This window comes from Sus scrofa, chromosome 3, assembly GCF_000003025.6.
Source record: "Sus scrofa isolate TJ Tabasco breed Duroc chromosome 3, Sscrofa11.1, whole genome shotgun sequence".
Classification (NCBI taxonomy): domain Eukaryota; kingdom Metazoa; phylum Chordata; class Mammalia; order Artiodactyla; family Suidae; genus Sus; species Sus scrofa.
The window spans coordinates 102,213,163-102,237,565 of NC_010445.4; the positions used below are offsets into that span (position 1 = coordinate 102,213,163).

General features: G+C 40.9%; 1 protein-coding gene across 10 annotated transcripts in view; it reads right to left on the reverse strand.

Annotated features, from left to right (window-relative positions):
• RMDN2 (regulator of microtubule dynamics 2) overlaps positions 1-24,403 on the reverse strand; it is a 96,989-nt gene that overhangs the window by 2,796 nt on the left and 69,790 nt on the right. For 5 of the 10 annotated variants that reach the window (XM_021087623.1, XM_013996204.2, XM_021087625.1 and 2 more), the window contains 2 exons: positions 10,198-10,314; positions 2,569-5,976 (listed from right to left, as the gene is read on the reverse strand). In XM_021087623.1, coding sequence (XP_020943282.1) covers positions 10,213-10,314 — 102 coding nt within the window. In that variant the 3' untranslated portion in view covers positions 2,569-5,976; positions 10,198-10,212. Of the gene's footprint in view, positions 1-2,568; positions 6,434-10,197; positions 10,315-17,143; positions 17,515-24,403 lie in introns of those variants that run through there. The other 5 variants (XM_021087626.1, XM_021087627.1, XR_002342769.1 and 2 more) reach the window with 4 other exon arrangements.

The following is a 24,403-nucleotide window of genomic DNA, read 5'->3' on the forward strand; positions in this document are numbered from 1 at the left end:
AGATAAACATCAAACCAGATTCAGTTTAATTGCATAAATTCCAGGTTACTGAAGCCTGAGCTAGGGAGGTTTCATGCCCTCAAGGAAGCCTTAATCCTTGTCACCCCGGTTGGTGATGGCTTTCCGGAAGAGGCTCATTCCCTAGGCTGAGCCAGCCTCACGAGGTTATGTTAGGACGTGTTCTCCCTTCTCCACAACTCGGATTCTGGCACTTATAAATCAGGTGCCTTTCGTGATGCTCTCCAAGTAATTTCTGCAGGTGGAAGGTTCACAAAAGCAAAGAATTACCCATGAGCTTTTGTGCCCACTGCCTCCCCTCTCATTTCCTTCTGATTCTCTGGCATCTACCACTTGGGGCGGCTCCAACTTCAGTGAATCTCTCTCATAGCCAGGAAGCTAGACACAGGTTAAGACCTACCTTTCAATTTCAAATTGTGACGGCTCTGTTAGAGCACATCAGGAAGGAAGCATAATAATCACCCCAAATTAAATATGAACTCATTTCCATGTCTTAAGCGCCTTTCTTTTCAGTAGTAGCTTGCCTTCAGAGTGCGCCTGACTTTTTAAGGTCCTTTTATACTTATCGCCTGATTTTCTATTTACATAGGTCATACAGATTAATAAATGATTTAATAAAACAACACATGCTGTTATACCAATTCATAGGTGAGAATATTAAAGCAATCATTCAGAGCCATACAGTGAAATGGTCCTTTGTTCTTCCATTAATATATACTGAATTCATGCAGAATCATGTTTTCTCTCTATTTCAAGTTCTTGATGAGGTGACTAGGAGCTCTTTTCAAAATTGAGCCACAGTGGGGTATCCAGATCAGCTTTTCCACCGAACTAAAAACTAGATTGTCTCCAGGGAAGGCAGGGCATTAGCACTGTGGACTTTATAAGGCTCCACCAAAAAATCTGAGATCTGAAAATAATGCAATGTGTTGGCTTTTCTAGGAACAGTCGAGGAGAATCAGAAAGACTAGGGCTCCATGAAGGACAGTGTTAGGAGGTATATGGCAAAGGGAGATATAGTTTCAAATTTTGTGGATTATGAAGAAAGAAATAAAACTGTCTTTTTCTGCAGATGACATGATAGTCTATGTAGGAAATTCCAAAGAAATGACCCCCAAACTCCTGAAACTACTAAACTGTGTTTGCAGGATACAAGGTTAATATAAAAAAGTCAATTGCTTTCCTAGATATCAACTACGAACAACTGTAATTTGAAATGAAAAACCATACTATTTACAACAGCACACAAAACAGGTAGAAATCCTACAAAGCATTACAAAATCTCTATGTGGAAAACTACAAAACCCTGATGATAAAAATCCAAGAAGATGTAAATAAATGGTGAGTGATCCAAGTTCATGGATTGAAGGTCTCAGTATATTAAAAAGGCAATTCTTCCTAGCTTAATTTGGAGATTTAGTGTGGTTCCAATAAAAATCAAACCTTTTTTTTTTTTTTAAGTATTGACAAACTGATTCTAAAGTTCATAGGGAAAGGCAGAAAACCCAGAATGGCCAATACAATACTAAGAACACAATGGAGGACTAACATTACTTGACCTCAGCTCTAACTATGAAATTTTCAAGTCAGCCTAGTATCGACACAGGAAGAGATACATAGATGAATGGAACAGAAGAGAGCTCCCAGAAATTAATCCACATAACCATTGTCAATTAATGCTGGACAAGGAAGCAAAGGCAACTAAATGGAGAAAGACTGGTCTTTTCAACAAGTAATGCTGGAACAATCGGACATCCACATGCCAAAAAAAGAGGGAGGAAATCTAAACACAGATCTCATACCCTTCCCCAATATTAACTCAAAATGCATCATGGACCCAAATGTTAAATACAAAACTGTAAAACGTCTAGGAGAAAACAAGAGAAAACCAAGAGGACTTTGGATGTGGTGATAAGTTTTAGATGCAACAACAAAAGCACAATCCCTGAAGAAGTTTGATTAAATTGGACTTTACTAAAAATACAAAGTTCTGATCCACAACAGTCACTGGAAAGACACTGAAGAAATAAGCCACGAATTGAGAAAATATTTGCAAAACACATTTCTAATAAATGACTTGTATACAAATTATACAAAGAATGCTAAGTAATGAGAACACAAACAACCCAATTTTTAAAATGGGCAAAAGAGCTGAAGGAGCATTTTATCGGAGAGTATCTACAGATGGCAGGTAAGCCTAAGAAAAGACGCTCAGTATCATTTGTCATTAGGGAGTTGCAAATTAAAACGACAATGAGAAGCCACAACATTCCTATTGGAACGGCTAAAATCAAAAACGCCACCACCACCAAATGCTAATATGGATGCTGAATATCAGATACTTTTGTATGTTTCAGATTGGATTGCAAAACAGTGCAGGCTTTGTTTTTGTTTTTTGTTGGTGTGTGTGTGTGTGTGTAGCCTCTTTGGAAGACAGCTTGACAGTTTCTTACCAAACTGTCTTCTTAACCATGAGATCAGCAATTGCATGTCTAGCTAGTTACCCAAATGAGTTGAAAACTTATGTCTACATAAAAACCTGCACACAAATGTTGATAGCAGCTTTATTCATAATTGGCAAAATGAGAACATGCATGTAAAGGGCTTAGTGCAGGGCCAACTCCACAAGGCACACAAATAATGGATGCTATTACTCTGTTATTCTCCTCTAGGATTAGACTTAGTTTTGTTTTCCACCTTGAATCTTCTGCTCATTTGATATGAAATCCTGGACAAATTATGTAATATCTTTAAGCCTCTATATCTTTTTAACAAGTAAAATGGGACTACTAACAACTTTTTTGCATTTTGTGAAAATTAAATAATACCGTACATAAAAGATGGTCATTATGAAGTTTGAGACATAGGATGTAATCGCACTAGCTGTGTGACTTAAGCCAGTCCATTCACTGGCAAAATGAGAATGACAACACTTCTCTCACAACAGTAAAACTTAAGATCATATTGGCCCAGTAAGTTTAAATAACTGGTTCAAGCTGATATGGATGGCTATTAAAGGGCCAGAACTCAAGCCCAGACCTAGATTATAGATGCTCAAAAAACAGTGATTATTAATTATTTCTCTCCCTCTTTCCTTCCTACCCACCCACCTAAATCCCCCCACCCCCCCAAGTGGTTCATATGTGGTAAAAAAATGGATCCTTAATCTTCCTACCAGCTTGCCTTCTTCCCGGGCTTCAGGGTTTGCATTCTCCATCTTCCTGCCCCCCATCACCTTTCCTCCAACTTCAAGCTGCTTCTTGCTGCTTGTCCTCCTGCCTGGAATGTGGTTCTGCAGTGAAGTGAAGGGAGCCCATGGGGTGGATGGCAGGATTGGTCCAGCAGAGAGACAGAGATGCTAGGAAGTGGGAGGAGGGCCAGGTATGGATGGCAGCCTCTCTGGTCAGAAGCTGCACTGGGCACTTTCACATCCTTTGTTCCATTTAATCCTCACATCAAGGTCTGGTCTTTGGCACCCTGGGCAGAGGGTGACAATGGAGACCATGTTAGGGCCAAGAGAGGGACCGTGTTGGGTCCTTCCTAATCCCTTGGGGAACCACCCATGGTTCAGCCTTAGACACTGGATGATTTTCTGACCAGGGAGGGGTCTTTCTTCATCTGTCTCCAAACCCAATTTCCACCACCACCACCCTCTGGGTGGAAGGAGGGCCGCCTAGTTAACTATAGGAGTGAAAGGGAGGGTGAATGTTTCCATCAAAGCAAAATTGATATATCAGAGGAGCAGGGCATGGAGATAGGAGTGACTTGCCTCTTAGTAAAGGAAACAAAGAAGTGAGAAAATGCAGTGCCCAGGGCACTCAAGAAAAACCTGAGACTGCATGTCAGCCTCCTCCAAGGCCAATCAATGGACTTTAGAACCAGACAGTTCTGGGTTAGAATCACGACTCTGGGATTCTCTAGCTGTGTGAGCTTAGGCCAGTTAATTAGCCTCTCTGGGCAATAGTTTTTCTCATTTGTAAAATGAGGACAATCCCAAATGACCAAAATTCTAAAAGGCAACTCTAAAATGAACATTGTCCTTTGCAGGATTAAAATGCTATATATCAATTACTGAATAGCACCTGGCTTTTAACCGTTGCTGAAAAACTATAATTCTTTCCATTGTCACTTAGGAAACTCAGGTCAAGGCTGAGCATAAAAGGACTCCATGCCCTGTTTGGTGTCCAGGGGGCGTACCTCAATGGGAACAATGGGCCCAGCCCTTCTGGTGCTGAGAGGGGCAGAACCTCTCAGAGCAGGGCTGGTATGGGAGATACCAAGAAACGGCCTCAGGTGTGGACTCCAAAATCAGATCAGCCAAGACCAAGGTGTCTCTGCGCCTTCCTGTCCACAGGATACCTGTTGGTCCCAGCCCCGTGGGCTTAGGAGAAGCCCCCAGTGTAATCAACCCACCTTCCGTTCTGATTCCAGAAGACTTTTACAGGGCACCTGACATGTGGCCGGTTTTATTCTAGATGCTGTGGATGCAAAGACGTGTGGCTTCTGTTTGGCTGTTACCACAGCTCAGAGGAATGACAGGAGGATGCAGATCCTGCCCCCAAACGCTGAGGCTCCTACGCAAAAGGCACCGCCTCTCGGGCGTGGGATGCAGACAGTGGTTACCAGCCCTGAACCACGCAGGAGACAGTCCCCAGAAAACAGTGTACACACCACGGGTATCAGCTTTCTTCTTGGCTCCTTCCCCTGCATACAGAGACCACTGAGCCAGTAACAGGAACTCAGCTTATTTGATTGTGTAAATCACTCCAAGGAAAAGCAGGACAAAGAGCTTGTACAAAGAAAGATTCAGATTAGCAGCTGCCCTGCCTGGCCCAATGCTCCTTGCCCTCTTGGGCTTGGGGATCCTGCTGCTAACATGGAGCCAGTAAGTGCCTTTTTATGCTCCAACTGGGGGAAGAAAGGGAAAAAGGGAAAAGTAGAGATGGGAAGAAGGCAGGCAGGCAGAGAGAGTCCTGGACCATCAGGCTTGCCAAGTAAAATCAACTGCTAGGTTCCAGAAGATTCTGCAAGCTTAAAAACACCTGAAAGTATTACATTTTTAAATCTTCTCTTAAAATTCTTATTCTCTTTCTCCTCCTCTCAGCTCGGGGCGGGGGTCACTAGCGCTGTCACATTGTGTGTCATTTAACCTCAGGGACCTTGTGTTTCATCACCTGTAAAATGGGCATAATCACCTTGAGGGAGGATTAAAGAAGCCAAGGGGTGTAAAGCATTTCTCACAGTATCTAACATGAGCAGTTTGTGGGATTCCTTCCTTGAGTTTCTCCCAAGCCCTCTACACTCAGTGGGAAACAGAAAACATCATTAGATAATATGCATTCAGGAAAGTCTCACCAGGGTTTGGGGCTACATTTTGAGACCCAGGTAAAGCCAAGAAACCCAGCACAGGTTCACCACCTGGTGTGCGTGCAGAACAGCACTGGGACAATACAATGTGTGACAGAATGAAAGCCAGCTCCTCTCTCGGGAGTTGCAAAAAGTTCTTTGGATGTTGTCCTGCACTTCTTCTGGAATTCTGGGCAGTGAGCTCCTGGTGGAGCCTGTTTCCGTAGATGGTCATTCAACAACCAGAATCCAGGGGAATCGTTGCTCATGTGTGGGCAACCTTAGTGGCATTGCAAGGATGTGGGATAAAAAGCAATATGGAAATGTCTAGGGAGGCTGCAAAGAGCTGAAGATTCTCTGTCCCTCTAGGAGGGAAGCTGAGAAATCATCTCCATTTCTATGTGCTTGTTATTTTACACACATTTATTTAATCTTCCTAGCAAAACTCTGCATTTTTATTACCATTTTACAGACCAGGTAACTAAGGCTCAGGAAATGTAAGGCACTTGCCTGAGTTCATGCACGTAGCAAGGGCCAGTCTGGGTTTGAATCCGAGTCTCAATCCAGGGCTTTTTTCTCTCTCATGCCACCTTTCCCAAGAAGCCTAAATTTCTGGGAAATAAATGAACTCCATTGATAAAGCAGCACCTTTCCCATGTTCTGTGTGCTCTGTTCCCTTCATTAGGATCCCTGAGGCCATCCTGGTCATCCTTTGCGCTATGGTCGGCACAATGGATTTGTGGCCTCATTGTTTTCCAATCAGACTTTTATAGAGAGAACACCACATCTGCCAGCTCAGGACATCGCATCTTTCTGGCTCTGTTTTCTCCCCATGGGAACCTGAGAATCTGTTTCTGTGGGTGTTATCAGACCAGCTAAAGAGTTACATATGTCAGCACAGAAGAAGAGTGCTTTGATGTGAGCTCTGCATTCAGGAAAGCCCTTGCTGCTGCCCTGTTCTGGCTTGAGCTCCATGTCTTTCATCAAGTTCCGCAGGACGCCTCGCTGCCTGCCAAGATCAAGACAAATGAAGCAGGAGGCTCTCAGGGTAAATGCTCCTTCCCAGGACCTGCATTTGGACAGCAGCAAGAAGATGCTGATTAGTCCATGACTCTTAACCTTAACTTCCTTTGGGGGAGGGTATCTGGCTTCTTGCTGGGTCTACATAGTCCACGGCTCCTTTGGAAATAAAAGATGACAACCATGAGATGAGTGCGTGTTAAAAGTAAGGCTCACGGAGTTCCCTTTGTGGCTCACTGGAAATGAAACCGACTAATATCCATGAGGATGCAGGTTTGATCCCTGGCCTCCCTCAGTGGGTTAAGGATCTGGTGTTGCCATGAGCTGTGGCGTAGGTCACAGATGCAGCTTGGATCCGGTGTTGCTATGGCAGAGGCCAGCAGCTGCAGCTCTGATTTGACCCCTAGCCTGGGAACTTCCATATGCAGCACCTGCAGCCCTAAAAAGGAAAAAAAAAAAAAAAAAAAAAAAAAAAAAAAAAAAAGCTCAACTCTAAGTGAACAAAGTGCAAAGTGTACTCACATTTGTTATTTTGCATTTTTCTTATGTGAATCCTGGGCACAGCCGGGAAAGGTGTCCCCAACAACAGGTACTTGGTTTGATCAAGATCATATAGGAGCCACAAAGGGCTCTGGTGTGGATGTGCTGCAGGTGATGAATGTGCCCGGACAACACATCAGATCTCCGTGTTTCTTCAGCATAGGCACCTCTTTCTTTATCTTAAAATCCACAGGGGTCCCCTGGGTATGTGCCCAGCTAAGCTATTCTCTCCCTCCCTTTTCTTCTCTTTTTTTCTACCTGTCCTTTTTAATGCTGAGCCTGGGTTTTCCTCCTGGTTGGCATACCTGCCTTTGCTGTGGCGTTTCAGAACTAAAGAGCGTATGGACCTTTCATGAGCAGGTACTGTGTGTAGCTCCAGACACAGCTGTGCATGCTGGAAATGTAACCCTTCACGTAATGGTTGGCGCCCTGAAGTGGGTTCGAACATCAAGTTGCTGTGTGAGGACCCATCTCAAGATGTTGCTGCCTCCTGCTGGTTAAACGAGATCCAAACCAGCCTCTTAATTTTATATCTTCCCACTCTCCTTTTTCCTCTAGGGGTTCATTTTATATTTTTAAAAATTGAGGTAACACTGATTTATAACATTATGTTTCATGTATACAACATTATATTTCTACCTCTGTATATCCTACCACATGCTCACCACCAAAAAAAAAAAATTAAAAATTTCCATCCATCACCCTTAAACTTTAAATTTTTCAACTTTTTGCCCTCCCCTTCCCCTGTCCTTTCCCCTCTGGTAACCACTACTCTGTTCTCTAGAGCTACGTGTTTGTCTTTGGTTTGGTTTGTTCTTTGATATTTTGTTAGTTTTAAAATATTCTACATAATAGTGAAATCATATGGTATTTGTCTTTCTCCATCTAACTTATTTCACTTAGCCTAATACCCTCAAGGTCCATTCATGCCGCTGCAAATGGCAAGATTTCATCTTTTTACGGCTGAGTAGTATTCCATTGTACATGTATCTTACATGCTTTTTATCCATTCATCTGTTGATGGCCAGGGGCTCATTTTTGAATAATCCACTTTATATATTATTTTAACTCATATTAAATTCGCATGTGTTTTTGGATATATTTATGAACTTTCTATTCTTTCATCTATTCATCTATAACACTGCCTTAATTATTATAGATTTACAGTGAATTTTTTCATATCTGGGAGGTAGGCTTGCTCCTCCAAACTTGGCTTTTTCAGAATTTTCACAGGGATACTTGCTGTTTATTTTTCCATTTGAACTGCAGAACACAAGAAAGAATCTTGAGGTATTTATTATTATTATTATTATTATTATTATTATTGCTTTTTAGGGTCACACCAACAGCATATGGAGGTTCCCAGGCTAGGGATCAAATCAGAGCTACAGCTGCTGGCCTACGCCAATGCCACAGCAATGCAGGATCCAAGCCATGTCTGCTACCTACACCACAGCTCATGGCAACGCCAGATCCTTAACCCATTGAGTGAGGCCAGGGATCGAACCTGCAACCTCATGGTTCCTGGACAGATTTGTTTCTGCTGTATCACAACAGGAATTCCTTGAGGTATTTTAATTGGAATATACACATTAATTTGTAGTTTAATTGAAAAAACTTTGTAAAATTTTAGGATACTATCTTAAGCAAAATACACTATGTATCTTTCTATTTGTTCAAACCATTGAAATCCTTAGATTTCTGCTTATCTATCACACATGAAACTTAGGTTTATTCCTAGATATTTGATTATATTTTGTGATTATGGTAAAGGAGGTATTACCTTCTATTGCATCTTCTAAATGGCCATTATTTACGTCTGTAATGGCAACTGACTTCTACACAATTTTTTTACTGCATTACATTAGTAAATTATTGTTGAAAATAGTTTTGTTTTTTGGGTTTTTGTGTGTGTGTGTGTGTGTGTGTGTGTGTGTGTGTCTTTTTTAGGCCACACCTGCAGCATATGGAAGTTCCCAGGCTAGGGGTCAAAACAGAGCTGCAGCTGCTGGCCTACACCACAGCCACAACAACATAGGATCCAAACTGTGTCTGGGACCTACCCCACAGCTTATGGCAATGCCAGATCCTTAACCCACTGAGTGAGGCCAGGGATGGAACCTGAATCCTCATGGATACTAGTCGGGTTCGTCACTGCTGGGCCACAGTGGAAATTCCCTGAACATAAGTTTCAGAGTTAATTCTCTCAGGTGTCCTATGCACATAAGTTTATTTACCTACATAATGATATGTTTTATACTGTTAATATATTTTTTCCCTTTTTTGGCCATGCGTATGGCAAGCAGAAGTTCCCAGGCCAGGGATCAAACCTGAGCAACAGCAGTGACCACTACTGGGGCAACACTGGATCCTTAACCTGCTGAGCCACAAGAGAACTCTCCCTGTTAATATATTAATTTCAAATGTTATACTGTAATTGACGTGCCTGTTCTAATTAGAACTAGTACTTCAAGGAGTTGCTTCTGTGGCAAGTGGGTTAAGTACTTCCAGAACAATATTAAATAGTAGTAGTGGTATATATGTCTCTTTTATTCCATTGAGACTTCAGTACAAATGCTTCTAAATTTTGTGTTAATAAGCTTGATGTCTTTTATCCTGTTATGAAAGTATCCCTTTATTTATACTTCACTAAGAATTTTTTTTAATTAAGAAAGGAGGCATTCTCACCCTTTAAAACATTCTATATGTTGTGTGCTTTATAATGAACATTTTAGTAGGAATATATATTGTGTGTAAATATATATATTTGTAAATAAATGAATATAAGTATATTGAATTAAGCATGCAATCAAGAGCTTGGAAACCAATGAGTTTAAAATAATATAATAAAATTACTTATATTAAAATATTAACATTTAGTGCATATGATTTACTCTTTCCCTTTTAATGCAGAACACGCTTCTGGATCATGAATGCTTTAAGGATCATCATTATGGATAATGATTATCTTATCAATTGATGGAAGATTGGTTAACTGAGACTCAATCATTGGAAGGCATTAGTTCTCCTCTGAAAAAGTCTAATTTTGAACATCCTCCTCTATGTCAGAGAGTTCTAGTGAAGCAGCAATACACAGGGCTTCCCCAGCCCCCCAACTCCCTGTCATGTAGGCACCACAATGTGACAGAGGCAGGGACAGAGGGTGAGCTGGTGTGGCCTGAGCACAGCCTTTCGGCATCACATCTTGTACAAGGAGACTGTCCTTAATGAAAGATGCTCTTTCTGGCAGAGGGAGGGTGGGAGCTGACATACCTGTGGGCAGATCAGTCAAAGGGTGGGAAGGCACCAGGGCTCATAAAGATCCACGGCTTCTGCACAGTGGAACTTCCCATGAGAACCACTGCCAGAGGTCTTCCTGAGTAGATGATTCTGAAAAGTAAAGAAACACCAGTATCCTTTGTAATCACATAAAGGGAAAAGAGAGCTGGAGGGATAAACATCTCAACCGACAAATTCTTTTTATGAGATGTCTGGCTTTCTGCAAATTTTTACTGAACCAAGATGTGTTCTTTTTAAATTGACACATGCAGGACAAAAACTCAAAACAATATGCTGATTTATTCCATAAAGATAATTCCCAGGCTAACTGTGGTTTGTTTTACATTGTCAACAAGAATAGGGAGTGGGTGGGGAGGAATCTCATAAAGTCTTGGAGATGAAAAGTTTGGGTTCAAAGGAAAGACTACTCTTGAAATCTAGAGTAAATTAAATCTGTCTCTGTCTCTTCCTCTCTCTCCCTCTCTTGCAAACTTAATTTACATTTATTGAGCTCCATGGAAATACTGAAGTGAGATAAGATGAAGTGTCTCTTAATTTACTTAGGAATGAGGATATATGCACATGGAATAGTTAAAAATTCAAGGAAATATAGAACTGAATAACAATCTAAGTAGCATAGACTGTGTTGTGGGAAGTCAGAGAACTCAGGACCAGTTGGGATTGGATCAACAAGGATTCCTATAAGTAGAGAAGAGCAAGGGAGGAAGAGGGATAGACGTATGATTTACAGCTCCCTTTCCTGGCAGTGTTCCTGGCTCCATCTACCTGCTCAACTTTCGATGCAGGGAATTTCTGAAGATCACTTTTCATGATCTCACTCTGGGACAGGAGGGAAATCAGAACTTCTGTAAGATTTTTTGTGTACTTCTGGTGTTAAGAGAGAAAAAGTAACAACCTACTAGCAATTGACAAGAACACTTTTGCCTGTGGGATTGTTGGATTTAGCATCAATTGGAGCTTGTCAGAGTGATTGAATCAATGGAGGAGCTACCTAATGAGGAGGTGAAATGATGCTCAGATCATTAGTCATAATTAAAGCCATAGTGAGATGCCATCACGCCTTCATTAGAATGGCTAAAATTAAAGACCGAGACTCATCATGCCAAGTGTTGGCTGAGGATGTGGACTTGGCTGAGGATGCAGAACACCTGGAACTCAGAGATTTCTGATGGGAGTACCAAATGATGCAACTATCTGAAAAACAGCAAGGTGGTTTCCTTTAAGCTAACATACACATGCCAAGTGACACAACGACTCCTCTTCTAGGTTTTTTACCTCCACCCTCCAAATAAAAACATGTCCTTAGAAAGACTTGTACATGAATGTTCATATCAGCTTCATCTGTTATAACCCCAAGCTGCAAACAACCCCAAACAGGTGAACTGATAAGCAATTTGTTGCCTATTCCAGAGGGGCAATATTCCAGCAACAAAATGGAATGAACTATTGATATACCCAATAACACAGATGAATCTCAAAAACATGCTCAATGAAAGAATGAGCCCATTTATCCATTAATTGTTAAAAACAATGAAACTATAGTACAGAAGGCAGGTCTGTGGTTGCTTAACACTGGGGTGCAGGTGGGAGACTGAGTGGGAAGGGACATAAGGGAAACTTCTGGAGTGATGAACGTATTTACATCTTGACTGCGGTAGGAGTGATACTGGCATAAACATTTGTCTAAACTCACCAAGCTTACACTTGAAATGGGTACATTTGGCCGCATGTAATTTATATTTCAGTAAAAATGATGTAAAGGGTAAAGGAGGCACCTTTTCCAGTGGATGGGCTCCAGGGACAGGTAAACCAGGGAGAGGTGGCACTCACTTCTGAGAGAGCTTGGGGGTGGTGGGACAGTGAGCAGTGAACTTGTCCCCAAATCTGTCCAAAGCCCATCTCAAATAATTGTTTCCCCTTCCAATGAACTATTTCCGCCGCTATGGGAGATACTTGTACATTGGTAGCTAAGTTAACAATTACACACATTTTAAGAATTCTATCTTTTTTGGTAGAAGTCTCTCTTTTCAGCTGCTTGAGCACTTTTGAGGAAAACAGAAACAAAAGAAAAGGAATAAATAGTTCTGAAAGGACATGAAATCTTAGATGGTTTAAGATGGACTGTATAGCCTAGAATATGATTCTTTCCTCATTGCTCAGGCCCTGGGCTGGGAGTCAGGACACCTGGGTCTGGTTTGTTGCTCTCTCATTAATAAGGTGTGTGACCTTTAGCAAATCTGAACTTTGTTTCTGTTTCTTCAATGATCAAGGGAGGATGGCATCGCTTTCTCAGTCCATCTCAGCAAAAAGCTTTTATTGAGCAAGTTCCCATTGTGGCTCAGTGGTAATGAACCTGACTAGTATCCATGAGGATGTGGGCTCGATCCCAGTGGGTTAAGGATCTGGCGTTGCCGTGAGCCGAGCCGTGGTGTTGGTCGCAGATGCAGCTCGGATCTCAGATCCTGCATTTCTGTGGCTGTGGCCGGCAGCCGTAGCTCTGATTTGATCTCTAGCCTAGGAACTTTCTTATGCTGTGGGTGCGGCCCCAGAAAGCAAAAAAAAAAAAAAAAAAAAAAAAAAAAAAAAAAAGCTTTTATTGAAATATTGTTAACACTTAGAAAAATTTAAAAGCTTAATATGAATATAAAGCAGGGTTTATTTTTCATTTCAAACCTTTAAATTGTTATAAACATAATATATGTGCTATTACTATATATATATATATTGTAGGACCAGGACCAGGTCTCTAAAGCAATAAAATTCATCAGTCATCTTTTTATTTTCCAATATGTTAGCAATGAGCACAGGGGCTAAGTATCCCCTAAGAGCAGCACTCACCCTCACTAGGTTGTCAGGAATGGCCCTTTATTTATTTATTTATTTATTTTTTTTAAGGAAAAACTGCTTTTATGGACAAATTTCAAGTACTCAGTGAAATGAGCCAGAAAGACAAAGACAAATACCATATGATATCACTTATAACTGGAATCTAATATCCAGCACAAATGAACATCTCCTCAGAAAAGAAAATCATGGACTTGGAGAAAAGACTTGTGGCTGCCTGATGGGAGGGGGAGGGAGTGGGAGGGATCGGGAGCTTGGGGTTATCAGACACAACTTAGAATAGATTTACAAGGAGATCCTGCTGAATAGCATTGAGAACTTTGTCTAGATACTCATGTTGCAACAGAAGAAAGGGTGGGGGAAAAATGTAATTGTAAGGAATGGCCCTTTAAATCATTTTAAGCTTCACACTGGGGTACTGCAGGAGTTACCTTTATTGCTAAAGCAATACACTGAAAACTGAAGCCTAGAAATGGAATAAAAATAAAATTAAAAAATGAAAAAGATAGCAATTGGGTAATAGAAATGCCACAATGACTAACCCTAGTATGTAGTCTGTATGCCATTAAACAAAGGCTGTCATAGCAAAAAAAAATTAGTAGAATGTACACAAGTCTGCTTTGTTTTTAGGGAGTAGGAGAGGACTTGAATTTGCATTCAAAGGGCTGATTTGGCATCACCTTGGGCTTTCTGCCTCTTGCCTGGTCCCTGACCTGCTGGGCTTCTCCATCTCCTGCCCTGCCTCCCCCTTCCCTCTGCTTTCCTTCTTTCCTTCTTTCACGGCTCTCTCCCCGTCATATCATATCTGAGGGTAGGAATGACCCTCAGTTTTCTCTTTTGGGAAACTTGGGAATATGAGGAGTCCTCATTTTTTTTTTTTTCTTCTTAGGGCTTCACAGGCTTGAGAGCTACAGCAATCATAGAACATCAAGATATTAACTATTTGGTCCCAAAATGTGACCTTGTCTTTAATTGTAGAGTGAAATATTCTTGTTAATTGCCAATCAATAGGTCATACAGTCCATAGTGATGCTCTCCCTCCCTACACACACAGATCAAGTAGGAATCATTTACAACAGGTTTCACCAGCACCCCCCTCCCCTTTTTCCGCTCTTTCCTTATTGTGGGGGGGAGGAGAAAGTGGGCATAGAAAAAGAGATTTAATACAAGGCAACATACACAACAGGTTGTTGGAAATTTATAATATAAAACCAGAAAATGGGTATCAATATCTAAAAAGCAAGGAAAGATTTTTCCTTATTTTTATACTTTTCTTTCTTTCCTTTCCATCCCACTCTACCCATTCATTTTTTTTTACTCCCTTTCTGCCTTTCCCTTCATTTCTTCCCCTGCTCTCCTTCCATCTCTGTCTTTAGCCCCCGCCCCCAACCCACTTGTTGGCAGGATTGCACGGTGTTTCTTGGACTCTGGAGCTAAGTGCCCAAGTTCAGATCTCATGCTGTGTTGGACAGAGTCCGTAACATCCCTGGTTTTGTTGGCTCCCCTATCTGTAAATGGGATGATAACAAAAGTTCCTTCCTCATAGGGTTGCTGTGAGGATTAAATGAGCCAGCATAGGTAAAACAGACAGGCAGAACCATGCAAGTGTTACAATTCTCAGTCCAACTCCCCTCCCTCCTACCCACTGCCATCTATGCCAAACACACTGGACTCGGCTCAGTTAAATGGAAAAGGTCCTGGGCTCAAAGAAGAATGTAGAAGGCATGAGGTTCTAGGACCTGGAACTTGGTCAGCCATTCAACAGTTTTCTGACTCCATCTGTGTTACTTACGCATCAGAGCTTGAACTGGTAACAGTAAAATGAGAAGGCTGGTCTAGAACACTGTCTCTATGGTTCCCTCCGACTGTTAACACTGGTTTTATAATTCAAAAGTATGCAAACATTACCAAATGAAAAGCCTTTTGACAACTTTTAGGCACAAGGGAGATTTTCATGTTATAATGAAGTTATTTATCGTTGAGTAAAAAAAGATAACATGGCAAATTACACAGACATGACGATTGTTAAAATTTTAGTAGAACACTAACTTACTCCTTTAACATTTTGAGAGAAATTTTAACATACACCTTATAATCTTCTGAAATCAAACATTCAAGTTCTGGATTGGAACTCCCCCTTTCCAGAGTGGTGCACGAGTCTCTTGAAGGTTTAGGAGTTTGTGTGGTTTGTCTGTGGTGAAGGGGCTTGGCCTTAGTGACCCACCAGGAGACAACATTTCAGAAACACTCTGCAGCTAGTCTATCTTCTCCCAGGTCAGCAGTATGAGTGGTGAGTGAAGCAACTATAGCGAGGAAAGAGTTAGCAATGGTTCACTTTGTGTGAAATTCACTGAGGGAAGTCAATAATCTACATATATAATGCTGCCATCCAAATACACCACTCGACTTTAAAAGGGGGGGGGGATTTAATGTGGAAATTGTCTTTAGCTGGCTTCATCACACATAGATGCTTGGATTATATAACTTGATGAGGACTGGCTATATCCAGGCGTAACCCTGGAATGGAACACACAGAAGGGCTTTGATGTTCATCTGAAGGGGATACAGTCTTACCATGACGAGGAGGGAGATTTTCTCCATTAACATCTTACTGAAAAATGTGTCAAATGTGTCAGAAATTCCCAATATTTTGAAGATTCAAGAAACTTTGAGAAATGTTACATTCCTGTTGGGTCAAGTCCTTACCCAGAAACTGATCACTTAACCAAGGGACAATGACCCGTCCATGGAAGACATACTGACAACAGGGACCACATAGGAACTTTGTTAAAACAAAATAAGTTTGATAAGATCTTACGTTTGTTTCAATTTCGATCCCAAGTCCCACCATTCCCAAACAGCGCTCATGACATTTCTCACAATTCTTATTGAAAGACTTGTACTGCTCTCTGCTGGAATGAGCTGCTCCTGAAAAGCCTACACGATGGTTGTTTCTACATTATTTTCTGCTGCTAGAATCACCAGTCTCAACTTGCACGTTCATCTAGCTGTTCAGAGTTAGCCAGAGGTAATCATGGCTTTGTGGACCCTGCATTGGTGAGCATACCTGCAAAACTCCTGTCCCTTCTAGCTAGTAAGTAGTTTTAGTGTTAGACTGGTCGTCAGAATTTGGGCAAGAAATCAGTTGGATTGATTTACGTATCTCAACTGGCCATTATAAAAGATGACAGGGAGAAACTTGCTCAGTTTGATTAGCTGGTATCACTAGGTCAGGGCTCAAAACTGAGTGTGTGTATGTGTGTGTGTGTTCATGCATTTGGAATAGCAAACAGGACATTAAGTTTTGACCTGATTTCCAGGATAAGGCTGGTTAAATGGTACTAGGGAACTATAAACTTTTAATTATTAAAAACTGGGAAATACAAGAAATTAAACATAACTCCACAGAAATATGACTACGTTTAGTGTATTTTCAATAGATGATTTTGTCTATGCACATTTTCATATGGTTGAGATCATATGGATGTACTATTTTGTCTTGTACTTGAATTTAAGATGCTCTGTACATCTCCCTATGTCATTTTTGTATTTATTTTTAATGTCAAAATAATACTCTATTGCAATTAATTTCTAATATGGTTAACTGCTTTCTCACTGTTGGACATAGCGTTTTGTTGTAAAAAATAATGCTGTTATGAATATCTGTGCATAAATATAATTTTCTCTTTAAGATTATTTTCATAAAATGAAATTATAAAAGAGTTTATATATTTTTAAGGCTCTAGGTACATTTTACCAAACGTTTGTGTCAAAATGCCCTCCCAGCAGCAGTGTATGAGAATGGTCCACCTCATAGCATCACTGCCAGCATCTTGAAAGAAAAAAAAAAAATCCTTGCTAACTTGATGGTAAAACAGTATCTTACTGTAATCTTCTTCACATTTCTCTTAGTAGTAGTTATATCCCTCCCCCTTTTTTTTCCTCTCCAATCAACCACTTGTTCATGTCCTTGGTCTACTTTTTCCCATTCTTCATCCACATTAATGAATTTTTCTTTTTTTTTTTTTTGGTAAAGTCTCCATTGAAGCAGCAATAAAACACTCACTAGGTTTCATTTTATTTAACTGATTTAAATATTTTATTTAAAGAAATATTCTGAAGACTATAGTTCATTAATGGGAAAAATAAAAAGCATACATATTTAAAGATCATTTTGTACTGACATCATAAGAAAGAGATTTCTCCAAATAACATGATTAGTTTTGTAGTGCTACTAGTGGAATGCATTCTGCAGAAACGTACTTTTACCTTCAAATATGAGCACATTACCTTTACATCAAAAAAGAAAAAAGCATAATAAAAAAACACGACTTTGATTAGTTTAAATTTTAGTAGACCACATCTGATTTGTTGAAGAGCAAGTTCTTTTATTTACCTCTTCAAAGAAGTACTTATTTTTTTCACCTCTTTCTGTGCATCTTTATCCTATAAAGAAAATACAAATATATAACAAAATTTCACACATTCATCCTGATACTCTAGGCACTCTGAAATAGACTTTTGTTGAATGAGGGGATCCTTTGTGAAGGACTATTACAAAGAAACTGCATTTCTTAGGACTAGGCATGATTCAGATCTCTGAGAACATAAATGACGTGGCTGGAGTGGTCTGGAGTGGTGGATACAGGAAGGGAGGCCTTTCTACATAAGCTGACACACAGGATCCATCAGTGTGTTAATGGTAACACTGCTTTCTTCTTCAACTATAACATGTGGAAGAAATCCTAGCCCTAGCAGCAGAATTGGAAGAAATCTGACATTCGTCTGTAAGATCCAGACAAGATTCCAATGTAAGATCCAAACTACCTACCTTATCAGGTAGTTTATATTTAAAATTAAAATCATGCTGTGGCGCAGCAGAAATGACTCTAGTATCCATGAGGAAAGGAATCTAGTATCCATGGACTAGTATCCATGAGGATGCAGACTCTATCCCTGGCTTTGCTCAGTAGGTCGAGGATGCAGCATTACCATGAGCTGTGGTGCAGGTCACAGATGCAGTTCGGATGTGGTATTGCTGTGGCTGTGGTGTAGGCCAGCTAGCCTGGGAACCTCCATATGCCATACCTGTGGCCCTAAAAAAAAAAAAAAAAATCACGTAATTTGTGATTCTAATTTGATGTAATACGATTCTACATGCATTGTTACTTCCTTAAAACAAATCTGGAAGTTAGGAAGAGTGGAAATAAATTCAAATGGTAGGGTACTCTCATGCATTTTTGTGTTTAATAAATACCTACTGAGCACCTATCAGAAAGGGGTGAAGGAATGTAACACATTTAAAATAAACAGACGATGGAGTTCCCATCGTGGTGCAACGGTTAACGAATCTGACTAGGAACCATGAGGTAGTGGGTTCGGTCCCTGGCCTTGCTCAGTGGGTTAAGGATCCGGCGTTGCCGTGAGCTGTGGTGTAGGTTGCAGACTAGGCTTGGATCCTGCGTTGCTGTGGCTCTGGCGTAGGCCGGCAGCTACAGCTCCGACTCCACCCCTAGCCTAGGAACCTCCATATGCCATAGGAGCGGCCCTAGAAAAGGCAAAAAGACAAAAATAAATAAATAAATAAAATAAAATAGATGAAGAAAAATAGTCCAAGTAGATTTTGGACGCAGCTGTCAGCTATTTTTTTTTAATTGGAAGTTCTTCAATAATTTTACTCCTAAACATTAATAAACTGATTCTGGAGGGATCAGGAGCTTGGGGTTATCAGATACAACTTAGAATAGATTTACAAGGAGATCCTGCTGAGTAGCATTGAGAACTATGTCTAGATACTCATGTTGCAACAGAACAAAGGGTGGGGGATAACTTGAAAGTTATGTAAGGATAACTTGATCCCCTTGCTGTACAGTGGGAAAATAAAAGACAAAAAAACCTGATTGTTCCAGTATCTGATCAACTAGAAGTCTACATTCTAGCGAACCAATATTTTTGAAGGCTGTGAAAAAATATGGTTAATGAATCTAGGATAGTAATGTACTATTTAAAAGAACCTCTAAAGCCATATGTCATCTTTGTAGTTGTAATCCTAGGCCTAGCTCAGTGCCTGGCACCTAGGAGTCCCTAAATAAATGCCTGTTAAATAAGTAGTTAGACACTGGAGCTTGGTAACCATTTTCCAAATCCAGGAACCAATTTCTTTTTTTTTTTTTTTTTTTTTTTTTTTTTTTTTTTGTCTTTTGTCTTTTTTTTTTTTTGTTGTTGTTGTTGTTGCTATTTCTTGGGCCGCTCCCACGGCATATGGAGGTTCCCAGGCTAGGGGTCTAATCAGAGCTGTAGCCACCGGCCTACGCCAGAGCCACAGCAACGCGGGATCCGAGCCGCGTCTGCAATCTACACCACAGCTCACGGCAACGCCGGATCGTCAACCCACTGAGCAAGGGCAGGGACCGAACCCGCAACCTCATGGTTCCTAGTCGGATTCGTTAACCACTGCGCCACGACGGGAACTCCCCAATTTCTTACATAGGAATGACACAGATGAGAGAATTATTTTAGTTAGACGCCTAAAGAAATGAATATGCTCAAACTACAATGAAAAATTTAAAATGAAGATCACAGCTTAGCAATATTTGCACTCAGGAACCACAAAGAACTTATTCAACTCCCACCCCAATCCGGCTGCCAATACACACACACACACACACACACACCTCCCACTTTACCTTCTTCCCAGGGCTTCCACACAAGTCTTTAATTAATTTACTTTTTAAGGGATAGAGATCACTGGCAGGGCCTTTTAGCTAAAAAAAACCACACACACCAACTGAAACCATCACCTCCAGTCATGCTTTCCTCTGTCACCATCTACAATGCATGCCCTTCAGACCATTCATCCTCTGCAGTGCTCACCTTGACACCCCAAAGACTGCTCCTTTGTGCTTTCTCTTCCCTGACTCAACCTCCCACTTCTCTCCTTCTTCTCATAGTTCCCTGGAGCTCCTTTTAGGCAACTTTTTTTTTTTTCTTTTTTAGGACCGCAGGTGTGGCATACGAAGGTTCCCAGGCTAGGGGCAGAACTGGAGCTACAGCTGCAGGCCTACACCACAGCCACAGCAACTCAGGATCCGAGCCACGTCTGCGACCTACACTACAGTTTACAGCAATGCCAGATCCTTAACCCACTGAGTGAGGCCAGGGATGAAACCTGCACCCTCAAGGATACTGGTCGGATTTGTTTTCGCTGTACCACAATGGGAAATCCAGGAGGCTTGTTTTTGAAGTCATTTTTTAATAACTAGCAATGTATTAGCTAAGAGAGTACTTGGAGGAGGCTCGGGAAGAGAACGACGGAATGGTTAGAACCAATAGTAGAGGATAACCGCCCTCCACCATTTCCTATAGCTGTTAACAAATTCCCAGTCATTCTCTTTTCATTTTTACTTCACTCTATGACTTTGGTGCCTTGGTCTCTCTCTCCACACCGTGTTCCGCCACCACTCTTGGAGTCTTCACTGCGCCCATGGGCCCTGTATCCCAGCCTTTTAGAAAGTTGCCTCCTCATCACTAATACCCTCTACATAACCCCTATGAGCATATCCTGGGCTGTGTTGAACCTAAAACTGCTCCACCTCTGAAACAGGCATCCTGTTCTCCAAATACAACGGTCTATCTTTTGGGGTCATTTATCCAATTACTTTTTTTTTAATAATGATTTTTATTTTTTCCATTATAGCTGATTTACAGTGTTCTGTCAATTTTCTGTTGCATAGCAAGGTGACCCAGTCACACATACATGTATACATTCTTTTTGCTCACATTGTCCAATTACTCTCAATACACCAATTTTCCAACTTGGACAAGTTCACTGAGCGACTTTTTCCCTTTTTGTCCCCTATCAGCTCTCTATCAGCTCTCTATCAGTTGACTCATTTTCTACCCACCATAGGTTCCACATCTGCTTACTCTGTTACTAAAAGACTGCAACCCTTTCCTCTCTCTGGGTCACCTACCCTGGTTCACTACAATTCCACAAATCCACAAACCTCTCAACTTCTCTATCTAGGCTGTGACAAAAGGAGGGGATTCTAAAGTGCTCTGGATCCCATTTTCTCTGGCTTCCTCATAACCTTATTCTATCAATTATCTCCCCACTCTCTAGCCTTTCTTGAACCCATCTTTCTTTGCTGGCTCTTTCTCACTATTCAAATACGCTCCTATACTTTCTGTCTAAAATAAAAGTACTTCTCAATTCAAGCTCTGCTTTAACTCTTACCTTCCATGTCTCCTTTCTCCCCATCAAATTACTGGAAGGATGTCTATACATACTGACTGGTTTTCTCTCCTCTAGTGCTCTGCACTGTCTCCATCTCTATTGTTCCACTGAAATGGTCTGGATTAAGATCCCCAATGACACAGGCATCATTAACTTCATCTGCTTGTTCCAGTCCTGACTTCCCAAGAGTGTCTGACAGATCTGACCACTCACTACCCCTTGGATTCTGAGGCCTTGTCATCTCCGGTCTTTTATTTCAGTATCATTTGCAGGTTCCTTTTCCTCCTATTACACTGGAGTTTCTCAGGGTTGATCCTTTGCCCTCTACATTTCATGTACTACAATAACCTCTCTATGTGGTTATTATTATTTAATATTATGCCAAATAATCACTTAGTGGATCTGAAAATCTCTCACACACACAAACTCAAAATGTCCAAAACTGAACTTGCCCTCTCTACCAAATCTGCTTCTCCAATATTTCCTGTGTTTGCAAAGGGTACCTCCATCTACCCTAGTCAGTTTTCCAAGCCAGAAACCAAGATGTCATTCTCGAGTCCTCTATCTCCTGGATACTCAATCTCCAAGTCTTGCAGAGAATACCACCTATAAATCTGTTCAATGTGTCTTCTCCTCTGCATGCCTTACTGCCATCATCTTTGTCAAGGTCATGTCAGTGTCAGTGAAGTAGTTACCAGGGTGGTATTCTAATTTCCAGTTCTGGTCCCCTCCAATCCAAGTCAGTCTCCACATGGTTGCTATCGCGTCTTCCTAAAAATCTCATTGTGTTACATGTTGCTTAAGACGCTCAAACACATTTTCTCTTGCCTTTAAGGAGAAAGCATATAAGCCTCTCATCCCTCTCTCAAGAACTCAACATTTCAGCCATACTGTACACTTGATTCAGTGCTTTTATATATCCTATTTCTTAACCCCAAGCCTTTGTTCTCTAGTATTTCATAAAGTACGGTGTGTTTACCACCTGCATCAGTATCACCTGAAATATCTGAATCACTTATAAAATGTTTATTTGTCCATGTTTCCATTCACCCTTGCTATGTGGATACACATTTTAACACCAAAAGAATAATTAGAACACATTATTTTGTATTCTGTTTTATTTTCGGTTACATTAAAGCTGTTTTGGAGTTCCCTTCTGGAGCAGTGGGTTAAGGACCCAGTGTTGTCACTGCAGCAGGTTGGGTTGCTGCTATGGCACGGGTTTGATCCCTGGCTTGGAACCTCCACATGTTGCAGGTGCAGGCAAAAAAAAGAGTTGTTTTCTGATTGAACAAATTCTTTGTAAACATGCTTAGAGCTGCATTATTAAAAAAAAAAACAAAACAAAAACTGATCAACTGATCAATAGTGATATTAGTAAAGGAAAAATGCCCCACTTAGCATAATATTTTATGATTTTTAAAGACAAATATCCATGTATTAAATTTTTCACCAGTAACTTTATTAATCTAATCTACTGAAGAGGGATTATCTCATTGTTTATTATATCTTATGAAATTCTGCATTCAGTGTTTCCAAAAATGTATCATAGTTGTGTATCTTTACATGACATTATTTTCAGTAATATGTCATTTGGCAAAAGTCTGATTACATGTTGAATTGTGTACTAAAGGGTTCTTGATAGAGGGTTTTTCCCCTGGTATGAGTTTTCTTACATAAATTCCAGATGAAAGATTTTCTTTCTTTCTTTCTTTTTTTTCTTTTTAGGGTCACACCCATGGCACATGGAGGTTCCCAGGCCAGAGGTCTAATCGGAGCTATAGCTGCTGGCCTACACCACAGCCACAGTAGTGTCAGATCCGAGCAGCGTCTTCGACTTACACCACAGCTTACAGCAACGCCAGATCCTTAACCCACTGAGTGAGGTCAGGGATCAAACCTGCACCCTCATGGTTCCTCGTCGGATTCGATTCTGTTAAGTCTCGATGGGAACTCCAGATGAAGGCATTCCTACATTGATTTGAGGCCTGAGAAATTCCGAAATGTGAGAGCTTTAGGCTAAGGTACACGTGATTTCTTCATTCACAACACTGAGAGGATCTGATACAGTGAAAACCCTCATATGCCGCGAAGTGTTGCTCTATGAGTAATGCGTTTCCCAGGTTTACTTCCTTGAATTGCTTCTCTGACATGAATTATCTGGTATTTCACAAATGGCTTCCTCCTCCTGGTAAAGACTTGCTGCATCTGCTCCTGTCTGACTCTGAGATTTCTGTGCAGACCAAGGCTTGAGCTTTGGCTGAAGGCTGTAGGGTTTCTCTCCTGTGTGGTTTCTCCTCTCTGGCGTCTCTAAAGGTCACAGCTGAGGCTGAAGGTTCTTCCACGTTTGTTACATCCCAAGGGTTCCTCTCCAGTGTATACTGTTTCCTGATGGCTAAGGACAGAGCCTGGACTGAAGGCTTTACCACAGAGATGATATTCATGTGGTTTCTCTGCAGTGTGAATGTACTCATGTCATCTGAAGGATGATTTATTACTGGATACACTTCCATAATGAGTACAAAGGGTTCTTCTCTTGTGTGAGTTAACACAGGTTGGGTCAGTGTTGAACTGTGAGTGAATAGTTTCCCATTATTACTATATTCAAGGAGCTTCTGTCTAGTGTGAAATCTCTGCCACTGAGGAGATGGGAGGCTGCTAAAGGTCTGCCTACATCTCTTTATTCTTCTGCGTAAGAATTCAATGAGGTCACTCAGGGAAATAATCACATTGGTTACATTCAGAGGGTGTGTTACTCTCCAGCAGTACAGAAATTTCCGCCCCTGCAGCATGTCCACTGCATAGCTATCTGATTAATTTTGATGTCTCCATTATGTTTCAAGCACACGATATATGACCATATTTATGCAAATGTTCTCTTACAAGAACCCAAGTTATGGTTTGGAGCTCAAGTTACTCCTTTCTTCCCCAGATTCAAACTATGCAAACCCTCTTGCTGAGACAGCACACTTTTTATCACCTCAAACTGAAGTCATTTGATTTTGCTGCATTTCTCACCCCACTCACGGATGGATTCCAACATAGAGGAACAAAACTCACCCTCCTGACACGCATGACATCAGATGGCTCCTCCCTATG